The 27,977-nt window shown below is 43.7% G+C and overlaps 1 protein-coding gene and 2 long non-coding RNA genes across 4 annotated transcripts in view; 2 read left to right on the top strand and 1 right to left on the bottom strand.

The window, feature by feature from the left end:
* The window catches only part of LOC310839294, a 191,678-nt gene extending 172,706 nt beyond the window's left edge, over window positions 1-18,972 (bottom strand). Inside the window, exons 1-2 of one of the 2 annotated variants that reach the window (XR_014561400.1) lie at window positions 18,906-18,972; window positions 14,221-14,316 (exon numbers count right to left, since the gene is read on the bottom strand). This is a non-coding gene — a long non-coding RNA (uncharacterized lncRNA). Of the gene's footprint in view, window positions 1-14,220; window positions 14,724-18,905 lie in introns of those variants that run through there. The other variant, XR_014561401.1, reaches the window with a different exon arrangement.
* Window positions 123-27,870, top strand: CACNG1 (calcium voltage-gated channel auxiliary subunit gamma 1). The gene is made up of 4 exons (XM_083727849.1): window positions 123-577; window positions 20,559-20,633; window positions 25,530-25,667; window positions 27,082-27,870. Exons 1-4 carry the CDS (start codon window positions 334-336, stop codon window positions 27,306-27,308), a joined length of 684 nt encoding a protein of 227 aa, XP_083583975.1. The 5' UTR covers window positions 123-333; the 3' UTR covers window positions 27,309-27,870.
* On the top strand, window positions 6,530-14,295 carry LOC310839330. The gene is made up of 3 exons (XR_014561441.1): window positions 6,530-6,567; window positions 8,894-9,018; window positions 14,199-14,295. It is a non-coding gene; the product is annotated as an uncharacterized lncRNA (long non-coding RNA).
* Window positions 27,871-27,977: the final 107 nt, after the last annotated feature.

Raw genomic sequence — 27,977 nt, 5'->3', positions numbered from 1 at the left:
TCCCAGCAGGCATGGGGCCGTAACCTGAGCAGAGCCACTTACTTCACTCATTCTGTGCATTAATAGAAGCCTCACTCACACCAGCCAGTCTAGTCATCTAACCCCCTGATATATCTCAACAGCTGTAGGTATGGCTGGCGGCCTGCCTTTCCCAGCCCCCAACTTGCTCCACTTTGGAGCAAGGGCTGACATTTCAAAATGCTTTCAGACACCAAGACTTTGGAACACTCCTCAGATATAACTCACAGTCTTCCTTGCCACTGGCAGCTGACAATCCAGAAGTAAGCAGTAGCCACAGCATTAACTAGGTATCTAGGCATAAGTTTTCCAAGCATGGCTGAAGGCAAGACTTGCAAAGTCCGGGTGACTTTTGCTATTATTTTGATAGGCGTCGCTTTAATGTTTACAGCCGTGGTGACAGATCACTGGGCTGTGCTGAGTCCTAAGGTGGAGGAGTACAATGCTACTTGCGAGGCGGCTCACTTTGGACTATGGCGGATCTGTACAAAGCGGATCTTCATGAAAGAAAATGAGACGGACAAGGAGAAGGGTTGTGGGCCAATAAGCCTGCCAGGAGGTATGTGTCTCTGTTCACTAAATAACCACCTTAACAAAGCATTGTAGACTATATTACAACATCGAGCCAGATACGTTTTAGAAAGTTAAACAGCGTTCTGGGAAAATGGAATCAGAACCCCCTCTTTTGGCATATATTGTATAAATCGTTTCTCCCATGCTCATCAACTAGCCTTTATTTTTGTAAACCACTTTACAGTGGTTATTTACAATCTAGCGGTGTATAAATTTGATTAAACAAACAAACAAATTGCAGGGGAGGCAGAAGTTGAGAGATATTTTCTCCTGGTTCTTTGGTAGTATGAGTTCAGTGAATCTAGTCTTACAGAGCTGGCATAAATCCTTATTCAAAAGATTATAACAAGGGCTTGGTCTCCATAAAAACTCCAGTATATCAAACCCTGCACGGGCGTCGAAGAACTATGTCAAAGGTACAAAGTTAACCTATACTTAGGAGTTAACATCAATAAGTTTGATTACATAGCAGGAAAACACAGGACCATAAGCCATGGATCATTTCACTGCAGGATAGCCATTCAATTTAACAAGCAAAACTTAAGTGCATCGCTGGAAATAATTGCAGTGAACTCCTTCATACATGCTTCTGAATGCATGATAGTAGAGAGCATAATGGATGCAAAACATAAACAGTAGTATAGCCATCAACTTTTAGTGATGATTTTAATGTTTTGAATTTTTTGGATACTGCTTAGAGGTTTTAGAACCATCAAGCGATATATAAATTTTGTTAAAGAAATAAAATATAGCAATGAGGTATGTAGCATCACCCCCTAAATGGCTACTCACAAAGTTTATATATTGCTACTCTTGACTTGCCTTCTCAAGACGGACAACAAGCTTGGTCAATGCATTCATGTGGAAGGGGGAATTGCCGCAGCAGCCTCTTCTCCCTGCTCCCACATGCATTTGTCCATGTTCTGAATAGTTTCTACATATGTTCAATGGTTACGTGCACAGAAATGTTGTGTGGTCGTATGTAGAAGCTGGTGTCTGCATTCCTTTGTTGTGTGGGTTCTGTCTGAATCTTTTATGTTTGGCTTATGTCAAAGATGGAGCTGTTTCATACAGGTTTCAAGGCTGGCATTGGACCCTTTACTGAATGACTTTTGTTGAAAGAAAACATGGGCATGCAGTCCTGTTAGTTCTCCTGGACCTCTCAGTTGCTTTTAACATCATCTGCTAGTATCCCCTTCTGGAGAGAGGTGGGAGGCACTGCTTGACAGCGATTCCACTCCTACTCGGGTGGCCATTTCCAGAAGATGATCCTGGGAGAGCACTACTCAACCCTTTCGCAGTTGCTGCGTCCTATTCTTTCTGTTTAACATCTATATGCAACCAGAGGGAGAAGTCATCCAGAGACTTAGCCTAGGTGTCACCAGTGCGTGGAGGTCACCCATTCTTATCTCTTTTTCACAAGGTATGGCTGTGCATGAGTGTGGTAATGGACTGGATGAGGACCAACAAACCAAGACTCAATCCAGGTTTATCCACCCAGGTGAACAATGTTCAAGTTGTGCTTCCTCTAAAACAGGGTTTCCTAAACTTGGGTCTACAGTGGTTTTTGGACAACAGCTCCCATCTTCCCTAGCTAGCAGGACTAGTGGTCAGGGATGATGGGAACTGTAGTCCAAAAACCGTTGGAGATCCAAGTTTGGGAAACCCAGCTCTAAAGCACGGGTAGGGAACCTCTACTCCACAGTCCAAACTTGGTCCACCAATTTTGCTTCTGAGGCCATTTTCTCCAAACTATGTCCACCTATTCCACACCTGACATCGTATGTTGGGCAGGTAGATATGGAGTCCCTAAAGAAAGCAGGATTGGACATCAGCTGCAAACATTGACAAGCCAATCACCTGACATCACTATGACATCAAGGTGCTGCCCACATGTCAAAGTTGGCCCATGAGGTGGGGTGCGGACATAAATATCTAGCCCACTGGGCCAAAAGTGTTCCTCACCCCTGCCATTAATAGTTTGATACCAAGTTACCAGAAAGACCTCCTTCTCCCGTAGGTAGAAGTTTAAATATCCTCTTTGAAAGCCCTGCTCTGGGTGTCCTCACTGAATTAAGTCCTCACTGAATTAAGTCCTCACTTAATTAAGTGAGGTGGGCAACCATCAGTGAGAAAGCCATTTCAGTAGTGGCACCTGGTTATTGTTGGAACAGCCTTGCCAGGGAAGCTCACCTAGCCATACTTCTGTGGTCTTTTCAGCAACTTCCTAGTCACCCACACATTGTGGGTGACTAGGAACTTGCAACCTCTGCTTTTGCTTTTAAATGATGGGGTTATGGTGAATTCCATTTTGTTGCATTTATGTACCCCCTCGCCATTCTAAAAGTTTTATGTTTTACTTTATTTTTAATATTATTATTATTATTCATTGTAAGTCACCCAGAGAACTGGGCAACATACAAACGCCATTGATAAATAAGGCTTCCACTCCCTTTGCGCCTTTGTGAATTCATTTTCTCAATTCGCTGTCTGGAAGGAATGAAGGGCTCTCTAACGTTCAGCTGCACCTGAGCAGCGGTGTCAAAGCAGAATGAATATAGATGCTATGGTTTCTGGAAACAGGGGCCAAGGAAGCATTGCCCCTGTGGCAGTCTGTGCATGATGGGAAATGATACTATGCTATGGGAAAATATTGTGAAAAGAGAAGCCTAGAGATTTGGGAGTGCGTCAGGAAGTGGGATTTTCAAGCACTGGGTAAGGCGATTGCATGCAAAGGAAAAGCTTCCTTTTCCTTTCATGGAAGTGTAGGAAAGATTATTTCAGCAGGTGTATGTATCTTTTACCCATGCATCACAAGCTGCTACACCTGCCAAGACTCCCTCTCCTACACAACTATAAAAGGTGCCAAAGCTCTGTCTTCCTTCTGCATCAGGGATTGTAAAGTGTTTTGCTCAGGGCCATGACAACGTAGATGCAGGACTTTACTTGGCCTCTTGAAAGCTGGAACATGTGATCCAATGCTCCTTTTGAAACTGAACAGCACCTTGCGGAGATAGCTGGGACAAAAACAAGAAGCAAAAATATGGCAGGGATCACCACGCTGCTCCCTCTGCCTGCCTGCCTTCTTTGGAGCCCAGCCATAGACATTGATATGTTAGCCTTTCAGTAAAATACCGAATTTTTTGCTCTATAAGACTCACTTTTTCCCTCCTAAAAAGTAAGGGGAAATGTGTGTGCATCTTATGGGGCGAATGCAGGTTGCGCAGCTATCCCAGAAGCCACAACAGCAAGAGGGATTGCTGCTTCCACTGCACAGCTCTTGCTGTTTTGGCTTCTGAGATTCAGAATATTTTTTTTTCTTGTTTTCCTCCTCCAAAAACTAGGTGTGTCTTGTGGTCTGGTGCATATTATAGAGCGAAAAACACGGTAACCATCATTACATAGAGTACCTATCATCTTGTTTCGTTCAGTAATTCTGACCACGGTTTGCATTGCCTTGTGTGGCAGGTAGCGCACACCCTATCAATACGAGGTGTTTATAATTCTGGCAAAATGTATAGATCCAAGGCGCACTCTCCTTTGAAATGTTGCGGCATTTATCATATGAAATTTATTGGTGGGTTTATTATTTATTGCTTTTATAACCTGCTTTCGTGAAAGGGCCCCAAGGAACAACCATTTTGCGTGCATTCAAAGCACGCATGTCTGTGCATGCGCAGGCTGTTTTCAGAAATGGAAGAGGGTGGCACAAGTGTGGAACATGGCAGGGTGCAGTGGGCTTATGTGCGCTCTGCCAACGCACGCAATGACCCAGAATGCAACCCCTGTGCAAATCGAGGGTTGCCTGTACATATAACATTAAAACAATAGCTAACAATATCCTTAAAGGCTAAAACATGTAAAACACAACCCATATATCTCAATAGCAGTCGAGATGGCTGCAGGTAAGCAAGCAAAACAAACCCTACCATTTCAACACCAAACCTCGGCCCTCCCAAAAGCCTGCTAAGAGATGCATTTTAATTAGTCAACAAAATGCCATTAATGTTGCTGAATGATTCACCTGAAACGCAAGGTAATGCTACAGGCAAGGGGCCACCACAGAGAAGGCCATATCAAGCCCCCTGGTCCTTACTCACTAGCAGGGTGAGGTCATCTGCTGATCTTAATGCCTGGGCGGGTTGATTCAGGGGGAGGCATTCATTCAAGTATTTTGGACCAAGTTAGTCATCATCCTTACATGGAACCAGACCCAGAAGGTAATTGCCAACTGGCACAATTCCTTTAAAACAGACTTATGTTTTCCTACTAGTGCAGGCACAGTCAGCTGATTCAAAACTTCCGGCTCAACTTTCTGCTCCATCAATTGACACACCCTCCTTCCCAGCTTATATCTGATGCCTTTTTATGGTCTTTCTTGCCAGGTTTAGAACTGCTCTGGGTGTTGCTGTTTTTATTATTACTACCATTACTATTACCGACCCAGCATCTGACTCAGGCTCCAGTCCTGTGATGTGATTTCCGAAACCTAGAAATTTGTGCCTGAGATTGAGCTAGAGATGGTGGCTTGAGGGAATATCCCACAGCACCTCTTCCTTCTTCTATCGAACTTACAAAGACTACAGCTGGCCTCCAGGAACAAAAGTTCCTACACAGAAATTGACTAATCCATTATTTGCTTAAAATCTGAAGGAGACGGCAGCACCTTACTTGCCAGAAGAAAAAGGGACAGTTAAACAAAACAGCCCCTTGCAAGTTGCCCATGTTACCTACTGGCCTGCCAGCCATGCTAATTCACAGCACTCATCAACATGTGCCGAGTGGAGGATTAAATATCACCCACCCTAAGAGTGCTCCTTTATAAACTAGATCCCGCCTTCATACTATTCTGGAACACTACAGTCGCATGGTATTGTATAGCAACGCAATGATTTTTTTTAAAGTTATTGTTACTATTTTACAGTTACAAATATTCAACACGGCCTAGGACCCTCGTACCTACAGGACCGCCTCTCTTGGTATGCCCCGCGGAGGACCTTAAGGTCCACAAATAACAACACTTTGGAGGTCCCAAGCCGCAAGGTGGTTAGATTGATCTCAACTAGGGCCAGGGCCTTTTCAGTACTGGCCTCGACTTGGTGGAACGCTCTGTCACAAGAGACTAGGGCTCTGCGGGACTTGAAATCTTTCCGCAGGGCCTGTAAGACACAGCTGTTCTGCCTGGCCTTTGGTTTGGACTCAGTCTGACCCTTATGTTTCCCTCACCTTGTGGGTTTGATTTATTGGCTACTATTAAAATGAGGCTGCATTTTAAATTATATTTTAACCCTTATTTAAATAAACTGTTTGTTGGGGTTGGTTTGGGGTTTTTTTGTTTGTTTCCCCCGCTCTTGTGTTTTATTATAATTTTATTGGTGTTAGCCGCCCTGAGCCCGGCTCTGGCCGGGAGAGTGGGGTATAAATAAAAATATATTATTATCGTTATTATTAACACAAATTCCAGACACAAAGATCTTCAAAGATGAGGCAGAATCTCACAGGGCGGTGCCTGTGGGTGCCCCGCCTACTCCTGCCAAAAGAGAAAGAGAAGCCGTAGGAGCGGCTTGTGGTGAGAGCTCATAAGCGCTCTGCATGACCCCAGTAAGCGAGGCTTCGGCAGGGTGGCAGTGCCACAGGGTTGGGGCAGAGGGGTGGAGGAAGGGGCAGCACATTCCTGTTCTGCCTCTGGTGAAGTGGGATGGGCCACACCCAGTATAAGAGCACAGCAGTTCCTTTCAGACTATTTCAATTTTTATTTCCACGGAAGTGGAAAGAGAGCTGCAGTAAAACATATTTTGTCAAAGCTGAGCACGTTACTGAAGCTGGCATTGCATTACGAAATAAATCAAAGTAGAGACAACTGTTTCATTAGGATCTAATAACCTAGCAACAACAAGCACAAAACACACAACCTTGTTTAAAACAACCAACCTTTTGCCTGGAATTATGTGGCTTCTCTAATGTGACCAGGGACTGGTAGGAACTTTAAAAAAAAAAAAAACCACAACTGTTGAGATAATTGCATGGTTTCCTATTCGTGTTTTAACATTGCCTTTTCCATTGTTTGTACGCCTCTGATTAGCGAGAGAAAGCTAGTCAGAAGGCAAATTGAAAGCTTGCAATTTGCTGGCTGGAGAGCTAACAGATGATTGCAAAGCTTTCAGCACTTTAATTTAATTTTGCAAAGCACTAGATGCCTTGATAGCACTATAAAAATAATAAAGGATAATCATTGGGAGTAATAAATTACTGCGTCTGCCATTCAGAAGAAATGCGAGAATTTCTGAGAGTCTCAGATGGCAGGAAGCGGGGGGGACGGGGGACCCAGAGTGGTTATTTACAACCCAGTTTAGTAAAATCCCAAGAATGCCCATCAAATCTCTCTACAGACATGCCTCCACCCCCCAGTCTCAGTTAGGCACCATAAATTCTAGTCACACTGCTCTGACTTAACTCACAATCTCTATAATTGTCTATTTGTTTGCTGTGCACATTTGAAAGGCAGCAGAGGGGTGTGTATAGCTCAGCTATGTTCTATCTATGCTGGCATATGCTGACATCCATCACCGGCAGCAAATACACTTGGGCTGCACTGGTTATGAATCTGTTTTATTAAGACAGCTGGTTATTTATGGGCTTTAAATTTAACCAGCAACGTGCAGCGGAGGTAGGTCCGTGTGCTTTACCCAAGCTCGCTTTTTGCAGAAAGGGAAAAAGAAAGGACCTATATTTCAGGTAGGCTTTAAGCAAGCGGGTGGTGCTGTGGGTTAAACCACAGAGCCTAGGACTTGCCTATCAGAAGGTTGGCGGTTCGAATCCCCACAACGGGGTGAGCTCTCATTGCTCGGTCCCTGCTCCTGCCAAACAAGCAGTTCGAAAGCACATCAAAGTGCAAGTAGATAAATAGGTACCGCTTTGGCAAGAAGGTAAATGGCGTTTCCGTGCGCTGCTCTGGTTCGCCAGAAGCGGCTTAGTCATGCTGGCCACATGACCCGGAAGCTGTACGCCGGCTCCCTCGGCCAATAAAGCGAGATGAGCGCCGCAACCCCAGAGTTGGTCACGACTGGACCTAATGGTCAGGGGTCCCTTTACCTTTACCTTTATGCTGAAATGTGATGGCAAACCAAACCACTAACAGTACAGTGTTACCTCCGGTTATGAACGCTTCAGGTTTCGAGCTCCGCTAACCTGGAAGTAGCTGCTCCTGGCTGCAAACATTGCCCCAGGATGCGACCAAAAATCACGCGCTGGAGGTGTGCGTGCAGCGGGAGGCCTCATTAGCAAAAGCACGCCTCAGGATAAGAACGGTTTCAGCTTAAGAATGTACTTCCAGAACGAATTATGTTCATAACCAGAGGTACCACTGTATATTGTAAACATGATCTAACAGTAACTTAACCAAGGCCCATCAATATGCATTTTAATAGCAAAGCAAGCCACTTAACAGGAAATAAGAGTGTCTTTTAAGAAGGCAACACTCCTTCTCATAGAGAACCTTAATTAAGAAACAATGCAGTTTGTCATCTTGAAATTGCTAGGACGTCCCTATTTTCATTAGAGGAATATGGGGCTGTGCCTATTTTCATCAGACAAACATTGGAGGGTATGCTACTACAGTATTACTAGCGGTAGTAATATAGCATTTCCCTATTTTCACTTGGCAAATGTTCCTTCGTTATCAACCCCTTCAATAATGTATTAATCAATACTCAGTTCTAGTGACTATTTGTGAACTTTTCTGTTATTGGGGCTGGGGGAATGGGTGACTACAGCACTGGCCGTTTGTTCCTTTCCAAGGAAGCAATTTTCCAAATCTCAGCTCAAAAGTAAATATTTTGGATGTTCATTTCCCCTTCCCTCAAAAACTTAGGAAACAAGTGAAGTGGAGTTGGATATAACCCAATTGATCTTAACATGGGATCCAGCCTCCCATTTCCAATTAGAAGTGAGCTGGTAAAATTTCAGGATGCTTCTGGTGGGCTGTTTATTGGCACAATACTGAGTTGCTGAATAACTGAGTTGTTGAACAGCAGAATTATCCCATCACTTTTCTAACTGCAAAAGTGATGGGAAATTGCCCTGGAAAGTGTGGAATAATAACCACTAGCTGGCAATGCAAACTTCCATGCGAACATTATCAAAATGATTGCTCAATAAACAGGTGATGTTGTATATCCTCAGTGTACATTTTGTGCATACATATCAATATGAATACTCAATGAACAGCCGGTCTGGAAGCTCCTTTCAGCAAATCAAAATATGCTCTTTCCAAATGACGCTCTTTCTTTCTCCTATTTTCCAGTGGCAATAGCAATTTGCATCCCGACAAATAAAAAGCTCAATAGATACAACCCAGGCTTTTCTGTCCTCAGCCTAGTTGCTGTGTAGAAGCTTTAATAGGATGAGCCCCAGCAACAGGAAACCAAGGTGCAGTTTTAGTTCTGTATCCTGACCAGCTTTTATTTCATTAACATGGATGTGTTTTTGTTTTAAATATTTTGCAACTCGTCCTGAGATCTGCGGATAATAGGCAAGCTAAAAATACTCTAAAATAAATGAATAAATAAAATTTGCTCCCGGGGAAATGAGAAAGGAGGTTTGCACATAGCCATGACTCAGAAATCATCAGCAGTCAATTCTGAAAGAGTCCATGGCTCTACAGCCATAACCTGGGGAACTTTACACAAACAATTCCGTCTGGGCCTCTTGTTTTTCAAACGGCAGCCCCCTCTGTCCAGCACAAGTTGAAAAATAGATTTTGGTGTGGCAAATAATGTAAGCAAGGTGCATAGAAAGACCCGGTTAATATGTGCAAACCCCTAGAGCTTTAGCATAGTAGCTAAGAATCACAGAACTGGAAGGGACCCTGAAGATCACCTGGTCCAAGCAGGGATCAAACTTGCAGCCTTGGCATTATCAGCGCCACGCTCTAACCAACTGAGCTATCCAGAAGGTCACAGACTAAGCAACATGTCAGGAAGCCTTTGAGTCTAGTCTCTGCTGTGAACTCACTATGTGGCCACTTTTTCTCAGCTTCGGTTACTGCATCTACAATATGGGCGGTGCACACTTACCTTACACGGTTGTTATGAGAATTACAGCTAGAGAATCCATGCAAATTGCTTTGATCATTTGAGAGCACTATAGCGAGATTAAGCATTAAGGAGTGCTTTATGATCCATGCATGCCAAGGTGATGCACGATTAGATGTTGATCTTTCTTAGGAATTCCATGCCTTGAATGGGCTTTGGTATGAGCTCAGTTGAAAAACCGTGGACAGGGATAAAACCACCTCCAGAGACACCAGCTGTGTAGCTTTCTTGCGCCATTTTCAAATCATGGCCAGCATATATATATATATATATATGCAGGTTTTGGTGTCCTCGGGTGTCTTCCCGTGTAAAAGTTGGGGTGTCTAGGCGACGTTTCGACGAGGTCTCACTCGTCATCTTCAGGCTGGTGCTTTCGGCTTCTTGTTACTGGAACAGAGCGGGATCTCAATGTTTGAGTTCCTATAAATACTGTAGAGGGGGTGTGGTGTCTAGCCTCCAATGTTCTGGGCAGAGAGGAAGTTCCCAGGCTAGTGTGCCTTTTCTTCTTTTGTTCCTTAATTACTTGAGAGATACCTTGAGTGATTTCTTGAGTGATATCCTGAGTACCACTTAGGTGGGTCATTAGGTGTGGATTAGTTGCTAAAGTCTTTGTGTCTTGACCTCTTGAACTTTGTGAAGAGTTTTCCTGAGAAGATGGCTGTATTGCACTTAGTTGTGCTTTGGCTTGGCTTCGTGTATAGGGGCGAGCTGTGGTTTTGTGGCTTGTGTCAGCCAGATCTGTGTAGGGATTGCAGGGGGGTGCAGCATCCGGAGGTGCCACCATGGACTGGCTACTGGATGGTGTCAGTAATTCATCTGTGGAGAGGGTCTGGGTTTGGGTCTGGTGTGGTTGATTGGTGTTGGCGTTCTGTGTGCCTCTGGATCTGGTGTCAGTTTTTGTGGGGAGGGCTAATTTCCAGATGTCTGGCAAGCGGGATGTGTCGTCACGCTTGTTCATGTTGTGAGGGTGTTTCTCTATCTCGATGGCTTCCATGATTATTCTCTTGTGGTGATGTTCCGTGTTAAAGAGCAATTTGGAATCTGCAAAATTAATTTCGTGTCCTGTTTCTTTCATGTGTTGGAAAAGAGAGGAAGTTTTTTCTTCTTTTTTGACGGCATTCTTGTGTTCTGCGATACGTGCATTTATTCGTCTGTTTGTTTGTCCAATGTACGTGGCTGGGCAGACTTTGCAGGGTATTTCATAGATCCCTTGGTTTTCCAACTGGATTTTATCCTTGGGGTTTCTGAGGATATTGGCTATTTTTTGGTTGGTGCAAAAGGCTGTTTTGATATTGTGTTTATGGAGGATTTTGCTAATTTTATCTGTAGTGCCCTTGATATAAGGAAGGAGGGCCATGCCATTGTTTTCTTCTGTGTCTTGGTTTTTGGGGGGTGTTTCCTTTTGGATTAGCTTCGTAATCCTGTTTTGCTGGTATCCATTGGCAATTAACACATTTGAGAGATTCTGTAACTCAGTTGTCAAGTGGTCTTTGTCAGCCAGGCGTTTGGTTCTGGAGATGAGAGTCTTGGCTACGGAGTTTATTTGTGCAGGGTGGTGGTGTGATTGTGCATGTAAGTAGCGGTTGGAGGATATACAACATCACCTGTTTATTGAGCAATCATTTTGATAATGTTCGCATGGAAGTTTGCATTGCCAGCTAGTGGTTATTATTCCACACTTTCCAGGGCAATTTCCCATCACTTTTGCAGTTAGAAAAGTGATGGGATAATTCACCAAGGCCCTGTACAAATCACAGTCCCATGCACTAACTACATAGGCAATAAAACAAGTGACAAGATACCAGCCCAGTATAAAAGGATTTGCACAACTGGTTCAAATAACTGCAGAGATCGTACTCTGTCTGCCTTTCATCCTCTGACAACTCGCTGCACAAAATAGGATCAGTAAAGGCTTGTGGTGATCCAGCTCTGTGATTCGTTTAGCCATGTAAACTTGGATAATATTCCTAGTTGCAACAAAGAACAACAGTGTATGGAAAGTTTTCATCCATTAAGAAATATATTCCCTGTTACAATATATTCCCTATATACAAGCATTTTTTTTAAAACATCATTTTTAGCACTGGTAGAAACTGAAGTGTCTTCATTCTGATGAGCGATAAGCGATTCTGTTCAAGAAGATAGTATTCCCAAGTGCAGTGAGTCACACTGAAAGTGTCTTCATAACAAAAGCAGGTTTATTCTATGACTATTTTTCTAAACCAATCAGCCAGGCATTCAGGATTGTTCTGCTCATTTTGCCAGAACAAATGCAAATGCATAATAACCCTGTTAATGCTCATGATGGAGCAATGTTTGCCTGCCCTAGTCTTAAACTGTAGGCTTCACTCTTTAACTTCAGAATGTGGGAACCTGGCCCTGATATATTGCAGCTTCCAGTGAACTATAATATTATTGACTGGCAAGATTAAGAGACTGCATAGTAATGTAAGTAGAAGGTAAAGGTACCCCTGACCATTAGGTCCAGTTGCGGACGACTCTGGGGTTGCAGCGCTCATCTCGCTTTATTGGCCGAGGGGGCAGGCGTACAGCATCTGGGTCATGTGGCCAGCAGGACTAAGCCACTCCTGGCGAACCAGAGCAGCGTACGGAAACACTGTTTACCTTCCCATCGCAGTGGTACCTATTTATCTACATGCACTGGCATGCTTTCAAACTGCTAGGTGGGCAGGAGCTGGGTCCGAACAATAGGAGCTCACCCCATCGCAGGGATTTGAACCGCCAATCTTCTGATCGGCAAGCCCTCGACTCTGTAGTTTAGGATTGCACTGAGTAGATACATGTAGGATTGCACTTTGGTTGGTTTCTCCAACAACACACATACCAATAAAAATCTAATTATGATCCTAATTTTGGGACAGTCTCTGTTCCTAGGACTGTAGAGGATGCCTTTGGGGTTTTGAAATGCTGGTGAAGATAATATGTCATGATGCTTTGCTTAGTCTGATAACTAAACGCTATTCATCATAATCATCATCAATTTATTATGGTCAACAGACCAGAAATAAAATACTTTTTCAACTAAGCCCTCTTAAGCAAAGGAAATGGATTTCTGATTTGTGCCATTAAATCCACAATATGATTTTTATTTTATTTTTTGCACTTAGGTATATTGATTTGTTTGCAATCCATCTTCCTAAGAACACAGGAGATTTTAACCGTACATTAGGCAACTGAATTTTACTTCCTTTGTGTATGAATTGGCTTTCAAAATGGCTATGCTATTTTAGTAAGCTAAGCAAAGCGTTGCAAAAGTAATGTCATGATAATCAGTCATGATTTCTACAGGCATGAGCTGAAATCCAAATGGCTGTTTTCAGTGTTATCGTAGGCATGTCTACTCACCGAGTCCCATGGAGCTTACTCCCAAGAAAAGCAACAGAGGATCACAGCCTTAAGCTCACACAAAGTCCTTTGCTCAAATGCAGTGGAATTTCACAAGCAGCACTCACACCCGCTGCCAGCCCATACTAAAAGCTACTTTTGAAACTCCACTCTGTTTCAGAAGCATCAGGTTATACAAGACAGAAGTACTGTTCTTGGGGGACAGAGGGCAGGCTGGTGTGGAGGACTCCCTGGTCCTGAATGGGGTAACTGTGCCCCTGAAAGACCAGGCGCACAGCCTGGGAGTCATTTTGGACTCACAGCTGTCCATGGAAGCACAGGTCAATTCTGTGTCCAGGGCAGCTGTTTACCAGCACCATCTGGTACCCAGGCTGTCTCGCCAGAGTGGTGCGTGCTCTAGTTATCTCCCACTTGGACTACTGCAATGCGTTCTATGTGCAGCTACCTTTGTAGGTGACCTGGAAACTGCAATTAATCCAGTATGCGGCAGATAGACTGGTGACTGGGAGTGACCGCCAAGACCACATAACACCAGTCCTGGGAGACCTGCATGGGCTCCCAGTACATTTCCGAGCACAATTCAAAGTGTTGGTGCTGACCTTTAAAGCCCAAACAGCCTCGGTCTTGTATACCTGAAGGAGCGTCTCCACCCCCATCATTCAGCCCGGACACGGAGGTCCAGCTCTAAGGGCCTTCTGGCGGTTCCGTCACTACGAGAAGTGAGGTTACAGGGAACCAGTCAGAGGATCTTCTTGGTAGTGGCGCCCACCCTGTGGAATGCCCTCCCATCAGATGTCAAGGAAATAAGCAACTATCTTACTTTTAAAAGACAACTGAAGGCAGCCATGTTTAGGGAAGTTTTTTAACGTTTAATGCTGTATTGTGTTTTTAATATTCAGTTGGAAGCCGCCCAGAGTGGCCGGGGAAACCCAGCCAGATGGGTGGGGTATAAATAATAGAAGATGATGATGATGATGATGATGATGATGATGCTGCACAGGGAAATAAATACAGCCTAAGAAAAAACAATAGCATCCTTATTGTTTGACAGAACTAGGAGAATAGGAAGCCAGAATGTTAATCCATCTAGCTCAGTTGGCCATTTTACACACAAGACACCCCCAATCAAATATTTTCACTTGTCTACAGCCACAGTCTCATCATATTTTACCTTCGTGTGTGACGAACTGGTCTGCTTCTTACCACCACAAAATGGGTGTCGTCTCCCTTGTTGTAACTGGAAAAGACCATCGAGAAGGGCAACTGTCTAAACCGAAGCAGAATGCTTTGTATTAAGAAATTAAAATCACACGTCTGTTTTGCAAACAGTACTGCTTATTCAGTTACCATAAATCAACCAAAGTACAGAAGATTAAATGTTGTGCTAAAGAACTGCATTGTCTTTAAACCATAATTATTGTACCCACACGAGCAGTAATGCACATGGTAGAGTGCCATCTTGCACTGAATAATTTCCATGTTATTCCATATTAGCAATTAATTACAGTACTTAAAATGCCATTGCTCCATAAGCTAGCTGAAAGAGTATTTCTGATGTAAGACACCCAAGAGGATCTTTCCAATCACTTGGAGTTGCCTGAAACAGATGTTGCGCTCTCCTCCTCATAACTTTGTTCTTATAGTCACACAACAACCACTGTTCCCCTAGACTGACTCATGGGTGCTCAGAACCCAAAACTGGCACAATACTGTCCCATGGTGGAGGAGCACCAGTGTATTCATGAGGGATGATATAACGGTAAAGGTTGTGGCGCTCATCTTGCTTTGAGGCTGAGGGATCTGGCGTTTGTCCACAGACAGCTTTCCAGGTCATGACTAAACCGCTTCTGGTGCAACGGAACAGCGTGACGGAAACCAGAGTGCACAGAAACACTGATTACCTTCCCATCGCAGTGGTACCTATTTATATGCTTGCACTGGCATGCTTTCAAACTGCTAGGTTGTCAGGAGCTGGGACAGAGCAATGGGAGCTCACCCTGTCGCAGGGATTCGAATTACTGGCCTTCTGATCAGCAAGCCCAAGAGGCTCAGTGGTTTAGACCACAGCGCCACCCGCATCCCATGAGGAATGATGTACCAATAGTGCTCAGGCAAGCCTGACACTCAAAGGCTCTGCAGGGTGATTACAGTATGTTAAGCCATCATGTAGAAAAGCGAGGGAGGCAGGGAGAAAAATATCCATCCACACATGTTTTTGGTGCACTTAGGGACTACTAAATCTAGAGTTGCCCTGCCTACAAGTAGGCATGGAAGGAGCAGTCAGTTTCAGATCTCTCAGTTTCTGATTTTTTGAATCTTAAATTCTCCACATTTCTGCAGCAATTTGCACTAAAATGGAATCTCATTAAAATTCATAAGCATCTGTCCAAATACACACATTTTTGTATGCAATTCTGACTAATGTACACCTTTTCTTGCAATTTCCCCATATATTATACAGTTTTGTATGTTATTTTCACTATTATATCAATTTTTATGCACACTCCCCCCAATATACGTACTTCTGTAAACATCGTTTGGTTGGAGAACTGCATCCACAAAATTTCAAAGGCTGGCTGTGTTTCAGTTCTCATATGGTTTCAGAAAGAGCAAATTTGATAATTACCTTTAAAAGCAAACTGAGTTGAATTTCCCACCCACCTCCATCCTTACCTGCAAGCAAGAAATCCTGGACAATAATCCAAAGGACACCTGTTTGCTGCAAGCTTCATGCATTATTGTAGTGGAAATAAAAGTCAGAAAACACTGTAATGCCACCTGTAGTCATTTTCTATGTAATGAAGGTATTACAGAGAACCTGCCTTATTTGTTGCAGCTGTGTGCAAATAAGTCATTGGCCTATTAACAAACAAAATTACTTATTTAAAAAGTGATAGAGCTGTTGTTGAAAAGCTTTCCTCCTTTGCCTCCATGGTAGCAAGCATGCACTGAAAATGTTTAGCTGTCTGTGCAGTGGATTTTTATTATAAGGGAATAATTTGTTTCTGATTTTAATTAGATGTGGAAGTTTTATCTCGTTTGTTACGGCCCAAGGACTGAACAAATAAAACTGCTACTACGTTTTAAGAAGCGCAGCATGACAGAACACACACTCCACAAATCATGGGGACACAGAAACTTCCCATCCCTGTTTTTCTTGCAATTTAGGCACATAATGAACCACTTCTCATTGCGTAACCACAGTGTAACCCTGCCTTACTCCACAGCAAAATTCCCTAGGCAGGTATACTACATATTCTCTGGCATGCATTCCACAAATTAGGACAAATACCAGTAAGAACACATACAATAAATATTTAAAAACAATTAAATAAAGAAAAGAATGCACAACACGCACACTCAGAAGACCATGCTACAACAACCAGTTATTTGCTAACTGAAAAAAGTTTTTGCCTGCTGGCGAAACAAAAGCAGATAGTGGGGGCAGCCCAGGGTGGAAGCAGTTTGGGAGCAGCCACCAAGAAGGCCCTGTCTCACATCCTCACCAAACATGCCTGCGAATGTGGCATGATCAAGAGAAAGGCCTCTGCAGAAGATCTCCGAGGCCAGGCAGGCTCATACTGTATAAGGAGATGTGTTTCTTCAGAACGTTCCGCTATAATTTATCAGTGTTGACTCTGCCTTCCTCTTCAGCCCTATCTTTGTCAGAGGGGAAAGTGCTTAGAAGTTGGATTAGTTCTTGCAGGTTTATGAGGATTTGTTTTTGGGGCTCACTAGCTTGGGGAGGAGGTGTGTGATTCCTCAGGCTCAGGACAGGTGGGGGTCACATGCCTCTTCAAACCCAGAAGGTATAACAGGCCTGTGTGTCCTGGCCAGGCCTGCACATCCTGCATCCTGACTAGGCCTCTGCATCTTGGCCAGGCCTCTGCATCCTGGCCTGAACAACTGTGTCCTGGCCCAGATGACATTTGTAGATGTGTGTGTGTTTTCTTTTTTCTTTTTTTCTTTCTTGTTTGTATAGTTTTATTTTGGATTTGATGTTTGTAATTTTTGTTGTAATTTTGCATTGAAAATATTTTTTTTAAAAAAAAGATGGACTAAAAACAGAATGTAGCTCCAGAACCGTGAGAACCGTTTCTTGTTGCAGAAGCAGATTGTTATACCCAGTGCCAGATTTACGTATAAGCTAAATAAACTATAGCTTAGGGCCCCACTCTCTTGGGGGCCACCAAAAAAATTTAAAGGAAAAAAACTGGATGTACATTTCCAAAATATAAGATAACAAAATAAAACCTACATACAGCAACAGTGTTTTGTGTTGTGTAGGCTCCTATTATGTAAGTAATCAAAATGTAAGTAAACAAAAAAACCGTGATAATTTATTGTTGACAATGGACAGCTGCACATATAAAGGGCCCCATTACCTTCAGTAGCTTAGGGCCTCATCAAACCTAAATCTGGCCCTGGTTATGCCAAGGTATGAGAAACTGAATTTCTCTCTTCTATGCAGCCCTAAAAAGCACAGGGTCCCAGCCTCTTTCTGCCACTTTATACATTTCCATCTTCTCTAGAGCAGGAAGAAAAGAAAGCAATAAATGAAGACCTACCAGCGGTAAAAGCCCAAAGCTTTCATTACAGGTTACAGGGAACCAAACAGAGGGCCTTCTCGGTCGTGGCGCCCACCCTGTGGAACGCCCTCCCTTCAGGTGTGAAGGAAATAAGCAGCTATCCTATCTTCAAAAGACATCTGAAGGCAGCCCTGTATTGGGAAGTTTTTAATATTTAATACTGTATTGTTTTTAACACTCGATAGGGAGCTGCCCAGAGTGGCTGGGGAAACTCAGCCAGATGGGTGGGGTATAAATAATAAATTATTATTATTATTATTATTATTATTATTATTATTCAAAGGCCTAGTTCTTGGCCTTTCCTAAAAGGCCTAGTTCTTGGCCTTTCCTAAAAGCTTTGCCAACTCCTTTAACTGATTGTGGGTTCTATCCAATTACAGTGGTACCTCGGGCTAAGTACTTCATTCGTTCCGGAGGTCCGTTCTTAACCTGAAACTGTTCTTAACCTGAAGCACCACTTTAGCTAATGGGGCCTCCCGCTGCCGCCACACTGCTGGAGCACGATTTCTGTTCTCATCCTGAAGCAAAGTTCTTAACCTAAAGCACGATTTCTGGGTTAGCAGAGTCTGTAACCTGAAGCGTATGTAACCTGAGGTACCACTGTAAGTCACTTCTGCTCACACATTAGAACTTTCTCTCCACACACACATACCCCCCAAATTTGCTCAGGGGTTTCCTGCAACCCTCTGGGACCAGTTGAGGGCAGTGTAGGGGGCACATAGAGGCTGAACAACTTCATGAGATCCAATCTATTATGTCTGTTAAAATTGTAATCACAGTTTTGCAAGATCGTACTTGCCCACAGACTTCCCCAAAAGGCCTTAAACGAGTTAGTGTGTACTTAGCTGTGTCATCTGTAAAACAGGACCCTGGAGGACTGTTTCAAAGATGAAGGACAGCAGGGCTGCAAAATATTATTAAAATCTTTATACTTTGTACCATGGCCTCTCAAGCAATAGATCATAAGGTTACCTCTACAATACTATTGAATATTTGTCACTTTCCTAAGATCTAGAGGTGGTGCTGCCCAGATGTGGATTGCTTTGGAAGGAGAGCTCTCTTGAGGATTATGGCATTTTGTAACATATAGTGAAATGTTTAAGGTTTAAGGTTTTGTTATGTTTTTGTATATGTTGGAAGCCGTCCAGAGTGGCTGGGGCAATTCAGTCTGATGGATGGGGGTACAAATAAAATAATAATAATAATAATAATAATAATAATAATAATAATAATAATAGTTGTTGTTTTGTTGTTGTTGTTTACTTACATATATACCAGTAGAGCATAACTGGAGGCAAGTGGCATAAGGACTTCTAGCTCATAGCAGACCTGCTTTAGAAGATACAGGCTTCTTCTAAAACAGGGGTAGACAACCTAAGGCCTGGGAGCAACCTAATTGCCTTCTAAATCCGGCCCACAGATGGTCTGGGAATAAGTGTGTTTTTACATGAGTAGAATGTGTCCTTTTATTTAGAATGCATCTCTGGGTTATTTGTGGGGCATAGGAATTCGTTCATATTTTTTTTTCAAAATATAGTCCGGCCCACCACATGGTCTGAGGGACGGTGGACCAACCCACAGCTGAAAAAGGTTGCTGACCCCTGTTCTAAAAGCTCTCCCCCTTTCAAGATTCTGCCGTTCCTTCTCCACAGAGATATTAAACTCCCAAGGCAGGAGGAAGGATGAGTAATCTTCCACAAACAGTTCTCACATTCCAGGGCGATCTTTCAACCCTTAGCTTCTGCTGAGGAAATACCAACCACTCATTCATCCCAAACCTTTAACTGAAATTTTCCAAACAAAGATATGGCTGGCACGGTTTGGCCAACATTCGTAACTATACTTCCTGTTATATTAGCACCAGCCACCTGTTGCTTGCTGCAGTCTTGTGATCTTGCACAAAAGGAGCAAAAAATTCAGAATAGGTAACATAGTTGTTTCCTATACTTGGCACCTATAAAGCCTCCAATTAAATTCTTGATGTCTATGATATCATGTAGAGAAGGTCTAGGAAATATATTTGCCTGACATCTTAGAGCAGTGGTCCTGGTTAGTTAGAGATGAGGATGAAAATTGTAGTCCAAAAATAGCTGGAGACCCAAGTTTGGGAAACACTGTCTCAGAGCATGGGTAGCCAAACTGGTGCCCTCCAGGTGCTGCTGGACTCCAAGTCCCATCATCCCTCACCATTAGCCATGCTGGCTGAGGCTGATGGGACTTGGAGTCCAAAAAATCTTGATGGGCATCATGCTACATAAAACCTGTGATAGAGAGCTGCTACAAGTCGGAGTAGGTGGGGAAGTACTTAATGAAATAGCTTGCCTCATTAAAAGGCCCTTTCCAAGAAGAAGAAAGAGAAAATAAATAAAGGAAGCTGCCACTGTATACATACTTACCTTGAAGTAAGTTACTTATGAGAAAATGTCATATGACTGCACATTGTGTTATTTAAATCCCTTGACTGCTTCAGCAGACCCTCCAAGTGTCTGTTTTCCAGAGACAGTCCCAGATTTACAGAAGCCATCCCAGTTTCTGATTTAATCCCAGAATGTCCCACTTTTCCTCAAGACGTCCCTATTTTCACTAGAGAAATATTGAAGGGTATGCGACCCCAAAGCCAAGGAGATAAGTAACTATACAACCTTTAGAAGACACCTGAAGGCAGCCCTCTATAGGGAAGTTTTTAATGTTTAATATTTTATTATGTTTTTATATATGTTGGAAGCCACCCAGAGTGGCTGTAGCAACCTAGTCAGATGGGTGGCGTACAAATAATAAAATTATTGTGATGATGATGATGATGATGGAACAGGACGTCCTATTTTCATCAAAGAAATGTTGGAGGGTATGCTTCAGCATTCAAGTGGAATAAAAAAAAATGTGCCTTTATCCATTTGCCTTTTCTTTTGTTTCCCTCCAGAACGCAACTGTTCCTATTTCACACACTTTGTCTCAGGAGAGAGCACAGAGATTTTTGAAGTGTCAACACAAAGAGGTAAGGAAAAACCGGTAAGGCGGCCATCTTGTTCTCACTACAATATGCCTCACACAATAAATGTCCAAAAAATGTTCAGGAGACATGGAATGTGACTTCTTCTAAATACGGAAAGACAAAATGGGCTGCAATGGGAGGCTTTCCAGGGATACGATTGGATAACACAGTTCTGTGGAGTTAGTTGCAAATTCATATGGTGTAGCTACATAAAGGCTTAAGCTGCAATCTTAGGCATGCTTACGTGGGAGCAAGCCCTATCGAATCCATGTGGCTTCCTCTTGAGTCGACACGCATAGGATTGTGCTGCTAACTGGACTTTCTAGAGCTGGGGACAGGGTTCATAGTCACAAGTAAAATTTCGTTCTTAATAGTAATGGAAAGCCTTCCCCCCTTTTATACCTGTGTTCTTACTACACTACATATTTTAACATGTGGCTATAGTGTTTAGCAATCCTACTGCTGTTATTTTGGATTTTTAAGGTCTTTTCTTGCAATAAAAATATTTTTAATAAATTTAAAAATGTTCCTCTTCTTTCTATCAGCAGCCAATATAGCTCAGTCAGTCTTGAAAATGGGGAAAGGACCCTCCACAGTTTGTTGATGTGGATCAACCTGTTGACCTTCATTATCTTTTTCAGTAGTAATATGGCATCATTACTGCTAAATTCAAGTGCTTTTACTACAGCTGTCTGATAAAAAGTACCTCAACTATATACATGGGTAACTTTTATTATGTTTCAGAATAAAAAAAAATTAGGATGGTATTCTTCTCTTTTTATATTTTACTTTATCTTATCAGATCTATTATATCTTGTCAGATTTCTTATCTCTCACCAGATCTCCTACCTCTTATCAGATCTGTGCTTCTTCCACCACACCAGCCCAACATCTTATTTCTTAATTCTTCAATCCTTACATGAGGCAAGCAAAAAGATATTTGCAATTTTTCTACAAATCACTGTTTTAAACCCCATAAAAGGTGGTTGTTGTTGTTGCTGCTGCTGTTGACAGTAATAATAATCTTAATAATTACTATAATAATAATACTGATAATAATCTGAAGAGTTTCCTTCAGTCTTTATGCTTTAAATCATAAACATTATATGCATAAAAGTCTGGATTTCTGCACACATTTATTAGCTGTTTGCACACTATTAGAGGTATCCATTTGATCTCAAAAACATGTCTATCCCATCATTATTCACTTCAGAGGAAATCCTCAGAGTGCACTGCTAAAAAAGTTTTTTTTTAAGTGCACAAACCATCTCAAATTCATTTTTCAAAGATGTTCAAAAGCATTTTAAATGTGTGTCAGCCTATCCCAAGTGGAATCAACCTGTATCAGGGCCAAACTAGATATGATGGCAGCAGTTTAAACTGGAGGGCTATGGAGGAGAAATGTGCTCAGTTCACATTTTAATGCAAACCTACCTTATTTGCCCACCCCAAGCCAACACACAAAACAAAACACAGTTATCCTGTTGTCAGGCCTCGGGGAAACGGCTTCCTCCCTTCCTTTGGCCGTGGATGAGAAGAACAAAGCAAAAATAGTCTCTTACCAGTTAAAGGGTCCATTCTTGGGGCAAAGGTGGTTCCAATTAAGGTTTCCACCCACTTCATCCCAAGCCATCCCCGCCACTTTCTCGTCTGGCAAGCCTTATCTGCTCTCCATGACCTGATCGGTTGGACACTTTCTAGCAAAAGGGAGTCTGCTAATTCTCTCTCTCCCTGTTCTTCTTCTCCTAGCTGTTTCCCACTCAGTTCTGCTCAGCTGTTGTCTTCCAAACTATGCCCCTCTGCAAACCACTGCTCCAAATCTATACTGCTCCTGGGCAGCTTCAGGATCCTGGTCAGAAGCAGGGGGAGGGCAAGGTCCCCACCATTCCTCATCGGAGTAGCTCCCCTCAGCCTGGTCTCTGACACCTGTGTAATGCCTCAAAATTTTGCAATGCAGTTCTTCTAACCAGCCCCTTCTACTTGACAAAAATACATCTTATAATGTATGTTAGGGGAAAGTACGGTATTCACAAAATGCATATATCTAGTGAAAACAATGTACAGTGGTACCTCAGGTTACATACGCTTCAGGTTACATACGCTTCAAGTTACAGACTCCGCTAACCCAGAAATAGTGCTTCAGGTTAAGAACTTCGCTTCAGGATGAGAACAGAAATCGGGCTCCGGCGGCACGGCGGGAGGCCCCATTAGCTAAAGTGGTGCTTCAGGTTAAAAACAGTTGCAGGTTAAGTACGGACCTCAGGAACGAATTAAGTACTTAACCTGAGGTACCACTGTACAAAGAGGGACGCAGGTGGCGCTGTGGGTAAAAGCCTCTGTGCCTAGGACTTGCCGATCGAAAGGTCGGCGGTTCGAATCCCTGCGGCGGGGTGCGCTCCCGTTGCTCGGTCCCAGCGCCTGCCAACCTAGCAGTTCGAAAGCACCTCCGGGTGCAAGTAGATAAATAGGGACCGCTTACCAGCGGGAAGGTAAACGGCGTTTCCGTGTGCAGCTCTGGCTCGCCAGAGCAGCGATGTCACGCTGGCCACATGACCCGGAAGTGTCTCCGGACAGCGCTGGCCCCTGGCCTCTTAAGTGAGATGGGCGCACAACCCCAGAGTCTGTCAAGACTGGCCCGTACGGGCAGGGGTACCTTTACCTTTACCTTTACCTTTACCACTGTACAAAATGTGTTGTATTGGGGAAACCTTGTTTGCAAAACTGTGCATATTTACAGGATAACATATACAGTCACACCTCAGGTTGAAGTTGCTTCAGGTTGAGCACTTTCGGGTTGCGGTGACTTCCGGGTTTTGCCGCTCACGCATGCGCAGATGCTCAAAATGACATCACGTGCATGCACGGAAGCGGCAAGTCGCAACCCGCAGACACGCAGTCGTGGGTTGCGTTTGCTTCAGGGTGCGAATGGGGCTCCAGAACAGATCCCGTTCGCATCCTGAGGTACCACTGTATGTGCAAAATATAAATGCATAAGGGTATTAGGTAACTGATGTGGGGCAAACTGAATTTTTGGGGAAATGAGTAACTGACATGGACAAGTTTGCTTGGTTCTTATTTAATACACAAGAGGACTGCCCAGGACTCCAGCTGCAATTGCAAAAGTGGTCGCCAAGGGGGAGGGCAGAAACCTCCCACTGCCAAAGGTCTGCCTCCCTCAGCTTCTTTGACTCCTGCAGCTCCCCTCCCTTGGTGCTTTTCTCCAAACTTAGGTGACTTCCAGTCCCGGAGTTCCTCTCAAGTCCTTGAGGAGAAAACTGGGGCTGTAAACTGCAGGCAGACGGGTGGGTTTGGCACCTTTCACTGGGGTGCCATTTTTGCTGTTAAAATCAGACGCTGCCCTTTTCCCCCTATGTGATTTGGGACAGAAAAACATGAAGGAAAATATGTAATCAGAAAACAACAGATTAAAGTGAAACATGTTTGCCTTTTTGCAAAAAAAAGCAGTGCACTTATATTGGAGCCAATTAGCAGGAAAATAACCTTCAGGATTTCTCCTAGATTGAACAAATGGGGAGTGGGGCATTGCAACACTTAAAAACAACATAGAAGGCAAATATCAGCTACTGTAATATTAATGCATGGCTGTGCGTGTTAAATATTAAATATATCTGCAAACTAATGCAATATGTAAACAAACCTCTGAATTATTAAATTAACATACCCATCCTTTCCTTGTTCAGACATTGGCTTGTTTGTTTGGCTTCATAACATACAACATACTTAGCTTAGCTATGCAGTGCAAGAGTGCTGACCTGGAGCCTTGGCTCAAAGAAAACAGAGCTGTAAGTGAGATTGGAAGGAAATGTCCCAATCCTGAGCAATATGAGCTTCTCAAACTGTATATAACTCCAGTCCTGGTCCGACTGCACTGTCAATAGGTTTCCTGGCTCAATAGACCTATACAACCTTGTTGTTGTTGTTTATTCATTTAGTCGTTTAGTCCGACTCTTCGTGACCCCATGGACCAGAGCACGCCAGGCACTCCTGTCTTCCACTGCCTCCCGCAGCTTGGTCAAACTCAGGCTGGTAGCTTCAACAACACTGTCCAACCATCTCGTCCTCTGTCGTCCCCTTCTCCTTGTGCCCTCCATCTTTCCCAACATCAGGGTCTTTTCCAGGGAGTCTTCTCTTCTCGTGAGGTGGCCAAAGTATTGGAGCCTCAGCTTCAGGCTCTGTCCTTCCAGTGAACACTCAGGGCTGATTTCCTTCAGAATGGAGAGGTTTGATCTTCTTGCAGTCCATGGGACTCTCAACCTTATACAACCTTAAACGGCTCAAGAGGAGGGAGGCCAAGAGGCAGAGATGAATCCAGCAGGGAAAGCGGCATGGGTGTCTCCCCCTACTGTTGTGACAAGGTTCCCTCCCTTGGTCTCCCAGAACCAGGAGAGGGATGAAAAGGGCAGAGGAGAAGTTACGTAGATTCGTGCAGACTCAGTCTCAGATTGCTTGGGGGAAACCTGGAGAAGAGGGGACTTAGGCAGTTGTTGGAAGGCAGGGACCTTCAGTCTGAGCGACTGCCTCACTGGGGCAAGACCTACCAGAGATAAGTTGCTGTGCTCATTAGTCCTGACACTCCTGTATAGATCCTGTTTTTGCTAATAAAGAGTTAACTCCAACTGTCTTGGTGTGATTTGCTGCTGGCTTGCTCTTGTCAGATAGACATGAAATGTCAAAACATAAACTATCAATTAATGAATGAAATAATAAATGAGATGACAACTGCACATGGAAAGCCTTGGACTGTCATAAGCCTTCACCACCACCACCACATATTCTTAATGATTTTTATTTGCTTTAAAGGAATTCTGCAGGACCAATGTGGCTGGAAGAGTTGTCTGAAGAGAGTCATCATTTTTTCCCTCTGTTTTGTCTTGACAGAATACAGCATTTCTGCAGCTGCCATTGCCATCTTCAGCGTTGGCTTTTCCATCATCGGAACTATTTGTGTCCTCTTATCCTTCAGGAAAAAGATGGATTATCTCCTAAGGCCAGCTGCTATGTTTTACACCTTTTCAGGTAGATCATCACACAAGGGGGTAAATGGATGCAGATTTCATGGTGTGAATCAAATTCAGGGGAAGATGTGGGGGGCAGAATGTTGATAAAGATTCAAATAACAGAGGGGGGCCGATTTGAGTGGCATGCTAAAGAAGGAAACAATTACTTTCACCTGGGAAAGAAACATACTGAGCTAGTTCATTGCTCTTAATTTCCTCTTGGTGTAAGACAGAGACCACATATTGGGCTCCATTTGTAAAGCTGCCTTGTCATTGCATGTTGGTTCTTGTGTTCCTTTTCTCTCTTGCACAGATGCTCTCTCTCTCTCTCTCTCTCTCTCTCTCTCTCACACACACACACACACACACACACTTCTCTTAGCTAAGTGATGGCCAAACTTGGCCCTCCAGCTGTTTCGAGACTACAACTCCCATCATCCCTAGCTAACAGGACCAGTGGTCAGGGATGATGTGAATTGTAGTCTCAAAACAGCTGGAGGGCCAGGTTTGGCCATCACTGTCTTATCAGATGGGCGGGGAACACCTTCCTCGGACTCTGATGGGTCTCTCACACAATCCTCCATTCCTTTAAGGATTTTTTTTCCTGGCCTTCCTGAAGAAAGAAAGAAAATTTTGCTGGCAAAGGCTATGGCCAGGTCAGCCTTTACAGCTTTTGTTGTGTGCATGCATACACATACTTGTGGCCTGTGCGCATGAGCACACCCAGACTCACAAACGCACAGAACATGGAGGATAAGGCTGTTGAAGGCAACGAATCATATTGGCTGTATCCCACCGATCAGAGGTAAAGGTAAAGGGACCCCTGACTATTAGGTCCAGTTGTGACCGACTCTGGGGTTGCAGCGCTCATCTCGCTTTCTAGGCTGAGGGAGCCGGCGTACAGCTTCCAGGTCATGTGGCCAGCATGACTAAACCACTTCTGGCGAACCAGAGCAACGCACGGAAACGCCATTTACCGTACCTTCCCACCAGAGCGGTTCCTATTTATCTACTTGCACTTTGATGTGCTTTCGAACTGCTAGGTTGGCAGGAGCAGGGATCGAGCAACGGGAGCTCACCCCGTCACGGGGATTCGAACTGCCAACCTTCTGATCGGCCAGTCCTAGACTTCTGTGGTTTAACCCACAGCGCCACCCACATCCCGATCAGAGGTAGCATGCCTCAAAATGCCAGGTGCTGGGGAACAACAGCGAGATGATGCTATTGCCTTTATGTCTTGCTTACGGGCTTCCCATAGGCATCTCTGTGACAAGCAAGTGGTGCTGGACTGGACATTCTATTCTATATTCCAGCAACAGTGGGCAATCAAAAAGAAGATGTTGGATTCAGCTAAGCCCAAAACCAATTAAGATCACGACAGTGAACCCTGTTCGTCAGCTGTTTACAGCTTTCCCTTTCTTCCCTCCCTCCAGGTTTGTGCATTATTATATCCGTGGAAGTCATGAGGCAGTCTGTCAAAAGGATGATTGACAGCGATTACACGGTCTGGATAGAGTACTACTACTCGTGGTCCTTCGCCTGTGCCTGCGCCTCCTTTGTCCTGCTCTTCATCTGTGGGATTGCTCTGCTGCTCATCTCCTTGCCTCGCATGCCCCAGAATCCCTGGGAGACTTGTATGGATGCCGAGCCAGAGCATTAAGCCACTCCAGGCTCGGATTGCCACTTAAGTAACATCCTATCCCCCTGCTCTGAGCATGCATACGGAAAGGTCAGCTATATATATAGATATTATAAGAGGCCTCCAGGAGACAGTGTAGGATGACTGAAGAATCTTTGGAGAACACTTGTTTGTGGAATCGAAGGGGGAGGTTAAATACAAAGCATCGTTCATTTAAAACAAAAAATAAAAGTGTTAAGATTACTGGCTCCGGAATCGTGTACAAATAATTGTGCTCTGCGGCACTATCAGTTTGTAATATGCCCAATGTAGATGAGGAACGGATAGCATTAATCCACTTGAATGGAAATGTGCATTTAAGAGAGCGCTTTTATCCATTTTTTTACCCCACCCAGCTTCCATAAAATATGAGGGGGAAGCAAAAAAATACAAGGCATATTCTTGCCTTCCTCTGTCAGTTAACCATATTCTCCATCCCTATCACTGGATGAGGACTTGATTGGCGAATGGCTGTAAATAATGTTACAACTAATCTGTGGAATGTACATCATTAAGCGCATAACAATAAAAAAAAGATTTTGGATAATGTCAGGGTGGAAGAGTCTTCCTAACCACATTACAAGCACCTTGCTGTTTAATGTCAGCTTTTGTGATTTTATTTGAGCTCAGTGAGACATCTTGAGTGGGGGA

This window comes from Podarcis gaigeae (genome assembly GCF_964106915.1).
Source record: "Podarcis gaigeae genome assembly, chromosome: 2".
In the NCBI taxonomy this organism is placed as follows: Eukaryota; Metazoa; Chordata; class Lepidosauria; order Squamata; family Lacertidae; genus Podarcis; species Podarcis gaigeae.
Note: the sequence above shows the minus strand (reverse complement) of the source record. Positions and strands in the feature narration are given on the sequence as shown.

Coding starts and splice junctions, on each gene's coding strand:
- CACNG1 (XM_083727849.1), top strand. CDS start 334: ATGGCTGAAGGCAAGACTTGCAAAGTCCGGGTGACTTTTGCTATTATT. Junction 20,634..25,529: donor TGAAGTGTCAACACAAAGAG/GTAAGGAAAAAC, acceptor TTGTCTTGACAG/AATACAGCATTTCTGCAGCT. Junction 25,668..27,081: donor TATGTTTTACACCTTTTCAG/GTAGATCATCAC, acceptor CCCTCCCTCCAG/GTTTGTGCATTATTATATCC.